The 8393-nt window shown below is 29.7% G+C and overlaps 1 protein-coding gene across 2 annotated transcripts; it reads right to left on the bottom strand.

Annotated features, from left to right (window-relative positions):
• Nucleotides 1–157: 157 nt before the first annotated feature.
• Nucleotides 158–3840, bottom strand: LOC145933389 (ubiquitin-conjugating enzyme E2 G2). Of its 2 annotated transcripts, none has more exons than XM_083033053.1 (4): nt 3546–3840; nt 3377–3458; nt 1859–1977; nt 158–454 (listed from the first exon to the last, which is right to left on the bottom strand). In XM_083033053.1, exons 3-4 carry the CDS (start codon nt 1890–1892, stop codon nt 198–200), a joined length of 291 nt encoding a protein of 96 aa, XP_082889179.1. In that variant the 5' UTR covers nt 1893–1977; nt 3377–3458; nt 3546–3840; the 3' UTR covers nt 158–197. The 2 variants fall into 2 exon arrangements, with proteins under 2 accessions (XP_082889179.1, XP_082889178.1); XM_083033052.1 differs by having other exon boundaries at nt 3615–3840.
• Nucleotides 3841–8393: the final 4553 nt, after the last annotated feature.

Here is an 8393-nt window from a genome sequence, read left to right as displayed (position 1 = left end):
CACACATTATAGCGCGAGTAATCAATAAAATATATACGATGAGGAATAATTTGCACATAAAAAATATTTTATTGCACAGATAAAAATTTATTGTTTCATATAGGAATGTGCCATCGAGAAACAAAAATAATTATAATAAGCAATTATAATTTGAGCATTTCCTTTTTTTTTAATTAACAATGTGCGTTCTTTCTATCTCAAAGGATACCCAGGGTTTTCCTTACGAGTTTTTGAGCTATCCTTTCAAATTCACTGCGATCCTCCCTCCACATTTTGGCAGCATCCACGTTAGCACCACTCTCGTCGTTTGGTTCTGCTAGCATACTTACTACACTCAACAATATCTTCTCGACACTCTGTACTGGACTCCACCTTTCTGCACTGCTTTCGTAGCCCATCGGATCATCGCCAGGTGCATGTAATATGCTTATGCAGACTCTTCCATCGGCATAAACTTTTAAAAAAAAAGATATAATTTCATATATGGTTAACACAGCTAACATTCTTAGCCTTATTGTAACTTTTAATAGCTGGAATCCATTTCAGCTTATGCTTAAGGCTCCTGGCTCCTTTCCGACCATGTCGAAATCGTGATGTCAGAGGCGAGAAAACACCCGCTAAAATTTCTTAGATGCCATTTCGAAATAAAAAAAGATTTCGATGAAACAGCACTTCAGATGGCTTTAGCACACTCTTAAAAAACCCCGAAAACTATCCTTTCCCCTTTATAATCAATCAACAGCTGTAAAATGTAATATTATGAAGCCCAATCCGTCTGGTCTTTGCACATGCGCAGTCATTCCGCATGTCAAAGTCTGATATCTCGATCATTTTACAGATGTTGATTGATTATAAAGGGAAAAGGATAGTTTTCGGGGGTTTTTAAGAGTGTGCTAAAGCCATCTGAAGTGCTGTTTAATCGAAATATCTTTTCATTAAAAAATGGCATCTAAGAATTTTCAGCGTGTGCTTTCTCGCCTCTGACGTCACGATTTCGACATGGTCGACAAAGAGCCAAGAGCCTTAATAACCTGTAAGTATCTGTATTATAACCTGTTTTTGATAATCCGAAAAGGTGTATGATATTAAAAATATTTATTTCTAATATAAAAATTAACATTCTATTTATTTATTTATATAAAAACTAACTTTACATTTCACTCTGAGCATTCAAATTTAAGCGGTGTATAATTTTCAATGTAGTGATGGGTCATGTGACTTGGGACAACTACATCAAAGGTGCCGACAGCTCAGTGACGCTACTGTGTATACTTATACTGTGGTAGTGTTTTATCGAAATATCTTTTCATTTAAAAATGGCATCTAAGAATTTTTCAGGGTGTGCTTTCTCGCCTCTGACGTCACAATCTAACATGGCCGCGGCGAGGATCCAGGAGCCTACAGCCTATTCATTTAGTTTAGTAATAAATGCACTTTTTCTATTCTAAAAAAGAAAATAATAGCTAAACATATACAATTGCTAACTTGACCAATCAGTGAATCAGCGACCGTTTACAAAAAAAAAATATAAGAGCAAAATTATCAGATACAATTTTTGAAAAAATTCCCTGAGTTTCAATCAAATTCCATGAGAATTCTTGGATTTTTCAACATAAAAAAAAATCTTATAATCCCCAGTTTTTCCAAAGAGTAGACACCCTGCATCCAATAACAATTTACTTTTCAAATCTTTATTTTTTATAAAAAAAGATATCAAATAAGAGTGTTTACACACAGAACTCTGCAATGAGTTACACGCCCTATATATAAGAATATTCAGTTTTATATTTTTATCAAATCTCAGTGAAATGGATTAAATTAAGCATATAATCATAATTTTAATAGCACAGTATCTTACTGTTAGGATGAAACATTTCACAAGTGAATTGCATCTTTGGTGGACTTAGTGGATAATCAGGTGGAAATATTAATTTCGCTGGAAACACTCCACCTTCGAAGCATGTTCCCTCTGGGCCGCTAAAAAATATTTAGCTGCACTAACATTTCAACAATGAATGTATCGAAAAGATTATATAAAAATGCTCGTATAAAACGCGTATATAAAAGTACTATTTACACGACATTAATTATGTTTTGATATTTTATTTAAAACCTTAGGCTCTGCACACAATAGAAAAAAAATATTAAAAGCAGGAGCAAACATTAAATATTAGGAGTAGAAATTAGGAATTATTTTATTTCAAAACAAAATGGACTAACGCACAATGCGTTAGGAATAAGGAATAAAAATGACAGAATATTAAATATATATATAATCATAGTTGACTAAGTACACAAAATCTAGATATTATATTAAGAATGAAAAATATTAATATAACAACAGTATAAAGAATGATGAGTATGTGAATATGAAAAATGAATATATAGAAATTTATTATAAAATTTTATATATATATTATTTATAAATAATTTTATTTTTACAAAAATATTTATATTTGTTATAATTTTTACAAAACACTAGTTTACAAAAAAAACAGAACATTCTCGAAAGAAAATGTTTAAAAATTACTTTAAAAAATTAAGTAATTTTTAAATGAACGACTAAAAAGCATTTTCAACTTTTTTTTGTAGAAACTATTATAATACAAAATGTTAAAAAATTTAAATAAAAATCTTAACGTCATTAATAATGTCTTGGAGTTAAAGGTTTTTCTTAAATTATAGAAATGGAAAAACTTTTTCCGAAAGATTATTATATAATTTTTCTGATGTCATTCTGGTATAGCAAAAAAGATCAATTTTGTTTAAGCTTTTTCAATTTTGTTTAAGCTTTTTCAAAAAAGTTGAAAAATCATCTAGATTATCTCTTTGTAAATTGATAGGACAAATATTTATTTAATATTTATTTCTCATAGTTTGTTTTTTTTCTCTTTAATACAAGCAAAATTCCGATTAATTAAAAAGCTAAATTGCTAATAAAAATGTTGCTCTGAGATTTCTTTTTTAGCTGAATTGGCTGCACTAGTTCAGGGTTTATCTTTTTTACTCCACATAAAAAGGATAGACCTGAGATTAAATTTCCTTATACTGTATACTTGATTAACAATGTTTAAATTTATATTATTGTTTAAACTTATAAACTAAAATATTAATATTTTTTGTATTTTATGTTTGCACGACAATTTCTATATTTATATTTTAATATTTTCTTCTTTTTCATTGTACGTTACATTTAATTTCTATTCCTCATTCCTATTCCTAATATTTTTCCTATAGTGCACAAAGCCTTAAAATAGAGACAAATTTTAGGTTAGAAAAATTATATATACAATATGTACAAAATAATGCAGTAGTTAGTGATAGTAGAAGACGATAATTTTCTCGATTAAAAATCCGACTGAAGGAAAAAGCTTACGTGATGAGAGCCTCCCATTCGAAGAAGTTTTCCTCATTAATCGGACCGGCGATGATGCCTTCCGGTGGATTCAAGGTTAGCTCTGCAAGTTCGTCGCAATAGCGCGGACATTATTGTTCGGCGGGGAAAAAATGTATATCGCAATGGCGGGAAAGCCTCCATTACGTACAATGTCATTAACAAGTGCGAACTAATGTTTACTGCGATGTGACTAAAAGACTAAAAAGCCGATCCTCACGTTTGTACTCAGCCATCAGTCGTCTGAGAGCCGAACCCGCCATCGTTCTAACAACACGCAGCTGATCCGTCTCAACTTTGTAGAAACGTCAAATCAACGAAGGGCTTCGAAGGGCCCCTCTCTCTCTCTCTTTCTCTTTCTCTCTTTCTCTTTCTCTCTGACGAGGCCCCTCTTAAACCTGAGGTTAGTTCTTTGTAGCCATTTGTAGCTGCACTGTAACTGCACTAGCACTGGTAAGCAGTGTTGCCAACTCGTTTCAAGTCTTTTCTACTAGGGCATGTTTAAAATCCTACACGCAGGCATCAAATACTACTAAAATTTTAATTTATGAATAAAAACGTTTTAATAATTAAATAATTAAAAAATTAATTATTAAAATGTAAATAAATGTATATTACATAATATTTACTATTATTCATTTTATATATTTTCATATATAATATAAAAATATAATTTTTTTATATAACATTTTGTTAAGTACGTTATTAATGTTATTATATGATTAAATATATTAGTTTTTCTTACAATTAATGAAATAGAATTTCAAATAATATTTTAAGAAATAAACTTTATTGCACATTGAAAATTTGCACATTGAAAACTATATCTTTGTCTCTTTTTAAAGAACGTATCTGAAAAGAGACAAAGACAGTTTAACCGGAAGTTAAAGTTAACCGAGGTTGGTAAAATTGGCTCTTAGGCCGGTATTCATAGTCCGTTCTTATATTTAAGATCGTCTTAAGACCTCGTTTAACCAATCAAATTCTCGCATAGCATCTCTTGATTGGTTGAACGAGATCTTAAGACGATCTTAAATATAAGAACGGACTATGAATACCGGCCTTAGGCCGGTATTCATAGTCGGTTCTTATATTTAAGACTGTCTTAAGTACAATCTTAAGATGTGATTAACCAATCACAGAGCCGTATTTGCATCTTAAGACATTACTTAAGACGGTCTTGAAATAAGAACGGACTATGAATACCGGCCTTAAGGGTCGGCAGGAGACACGATGGAGACCTCTCGCGGAGAGCCGTGAATTACGGATTCGTAATTTTCGTATAAAAACTAAAATAAAGAATAAATCGCATTTTAATTATGATATTCGTAATCCGTAGCATCGTCTTTCTATGGCTACAACGTTATTTTTTGGAAAAATGGACAAAATAAAAATTCGATAATAGACAAGCAACGTAACAGCTAACTACGGATCAGGTGTAGTTGCACCTGAATTCATATTGTATTTATTATTAAATTTTTAAAAGTCAAATTGTTAAATTTTACGTTGTACGCATAATTATAACAATATAAAGAATACGTCAAAACAAATTTCATGAAGAAACATTAATTTTTTGAAGCATAAAACGAAAAGTACGAAATGACTAGGTTTGTATCTAAGGTGCAGTTAACAGCTGAATCTGGGGAATATTGCGTGGTAGCACACTGACCGTGTGACAAGGAGAGAAGATTGCGTCGTCTTTGTTTTTCTTGCACCGTATATGTATAATATATCCGTGTAAGCACACAACACCGAATATTCGTGTGCTATCCTTGTCTCTCAACACGAGCGAAATTTACACATAAATTATATAAATAAATAAACTCTCTCTAAATGATTGAATTTCAGAAACAGATAAATATATATATATATATATATACATATATATGAAACGAAAAAATAATAAGTAACATAAATTACATTTATTTTTAATTATATACAGGATGTCCAGAAAATCGCCTGCAATACTTTGGGAAGTGATTCAGGATCCAAAAAGAAGGAAAAAAAGTTAACCTAAGGTCCGGAAATAAGTCATTTCCGAGTTATAGCCACTTTTATGTTAAAAAAATTGTAATTTATAGTCCGTTTGGCATCCCTCTTTTTTAATTTTTTTTTAATTTAAAATTATTTTTAATTTTTAATTTTTAATTTTAATTTTTAGTTTTTATTTTTTAATTTTTTTTTCAATTTTTTGATATTTGTTAATACGATTACATTATTTTAAAAATCAAGGATAAACATGAACAGATATTTAAATTGAATAAGATGTGCACTTTTATTTCCGGACCTATGTTTATATAGCTTTTTTTTCTTCATTTTGGGTCCCCAATTACTTCTCAAAATACTGTAAGCGATTTTCCGGACACCCTGTATATAGCTTCTTTCTCTCATCTGTAATAATTTTGATATTTTTTTATTAATAAATATTTTTTTATAGATTATTTTAAAATAATATTTATTTTAAATATTCTTTTTCAATTTCAATAATCTGTAAAATAATATTTTTTAATATTTTTATATATTCAAATATACTATTATATTATATAAAAATAATTGTTGATTATTATATTCATTGGATTATTAATTATCGATTGAAGCTTGAGCTTTTATATAGCATGGCATAGACTGAACATCTTGTACATTGTCTACATTATATGCATTCACTTTTTAAATATTTATAAAATATAAAATATATAAGTTTTTATATATATATACACACACACACACGCAACATACACACACACATATGACTGACAATCGTTATCTTGATTTCTTTTCGATTATTGATGTTATTGTATAATCTGCTTCATAAATACTTATAACGTGAAAGAATTTACGAGTATGATGGCTGAATGCAAAGATGTTCATTCTATCACCCAGAAAACTCGAGTTCAAGTCTATCAATATAATAATTTTTCTTTTTTTTTATAATATATTAAAATATATAAAAATTATTTAAAAATATTTTTTTTTCAAGGCAATTTATATTAAAAATATTTTAATAATTTTACAACTATACACACACATTGTATATAAATGCAAAAAATTCTGTAAATAAAAATAATCTAGCAATAAAAATATCTCTCTAAATCAGTACTATACATACACACACACACACACACACACACACACACACACACACACACACACACACACATATATATAGCTGCTATATATATTGATTTATTACAGGATACATTAATTTATTAACGGAATTATTTTGCATTTGACACATACAATGTATGTGTAATTGTAAAATAAGTGGTTTTATTAAAAAATTATTTTTTTTATAATTTTTATATATTCCAATATATTAAAAAATATTGTACCGATAACTTGAACTCGAGTTTTCAGGGTGACAGACCGAACACCTTGTATTGAGCTATTTATATGTTATTTATAAATCCTTTACATTATCATTATTTATAAAGCAGATATATTCTTATACAATAACATCGAAAAGTAATCAAGTAATACATATTTGTTAGCCTATAAATCTACAATTGCTACAACATATGTTAGACAAGATACTCGTTCTCTCCTTGTCTCTCTATCGCGTTGACGATACATAAAGTATCGATGAAAAAGTACAAGTAAAAAAGCAATAAATTGCCAAGCCTAATAAGCGCCCGTGTCTTACATATTGTATATTACTTTACTCTGCAAATTATTATTTTATTATTATTATTTATCAATTTACAATTTGGAAACATATATATAAATTTTTGATACTATTTGTATATATATACGCACATATGTGCATAAGCATATATAAAATTTCAAAAAGCGGGTGCTTATTAGCCTTGCTACGTTACTGCCTTTTGCCACGGAAGGCCAGAAAGCATTTTCAGGCCGTGTCTCGCGTGTAGCATGAGCACGTGATCAGTACGGTAGAGGAACAAGGATGACGTGATTATCGATCCTTGTCTCTCTACCGTGCGCCGTGCGTCCACGTGAGCAATGCAATGGTGTGTGTACGTACATACATACACCACTACATAGAACCTGGGAGTTCGTTTCTCAGCGTTGGCAACACTGAAATCAGAGTTTCGCGTTGTCACCGCGCGAGGTCTCCAACATCAATTCGGAGTTTGCCTGGGTCTCCTGCCGACCCTTAGGGCCAATTTCACCAACTACGGTTAGATTAACCCACGGTTAAAGTTAGCAGGATGGCCAACAGTCATGAATATTTTCTCGTAACCTTGTCTAATTTGAAATTTCATCAGTGGGAATACAAAATGAATGATGATATTATAAATTATATATTTTTTGACGAATTTGCTGGTTACAATTTACAAAAGCGTCGAAGGCCACGTAAAATCAAACCACGTATAAATTATTTGGAATTGTTTGACGAAGTAGATTTTAGTAGGTTTAGAATATCAAAAAATCATTTTATGATATTGTTAGAAAAGATAGAAAATAAAATACGACAAAACACTGATTGGTATGTACAAATATACACACATATAATATAAATATAAATATATATATATATATAATAGTAAAATTATATAAATAATGTTAATTAATGTAAAATAATATGCAAAACAATTTTTTTTCCTACGATATTTTAATTTTGTTTTGTTTCCTAACAGTAACGATGCTATTCCATCTATTATACAATTGTTTGTTGCCCTACGATTCTATGCAACAGGATCCTTTTTACAAACTATTGGAGATTTTTGTGGAATTAGTATATCAAGTACTCAAAGAATTGTTCATCGTGTATCCTGTGCTATTGCTGCGTTAAGAAAGGAGTTTATAAAATTTCCAATATTACCTGAAGAAATTCGTCGAAATGAGGAGGAATTTTATCAAACTGCCAAATTTATTCGTATTATTGGCTGTATGGATTGTACTCATATAAGAATACAATCGTATGGTAAGTAGAATTTAAGTGGATTTTTTAATGTAAATATACATTCTTTTACTATATAACTTTCCCTAATATTATAGGTGGAAAAGAGAGTGAATTATTCCGCAATAGAAAAGGATG

This window comes from Prenolepis imparis, unplaced genomic scaffold (genome assembly GCF_030444845.1).
Source record: "Prenolepis imparis isolate NDT839.2.m4 unplaced genomic scaffold, iyPreImpa1.0 SCAF_3, whole genome shotgun sequence".
NCBI lineage: Eukaryota > Metazoa > Arthropoda > Insecta > Hymenoptera > Formicidae > Prenolepis > Prenolepis imparis.
The sequence above is the reverse complement of the archived record's forward strand: the minus strand, read 5'-3'. Positions and strand labels throughout refer to the sequence as shown.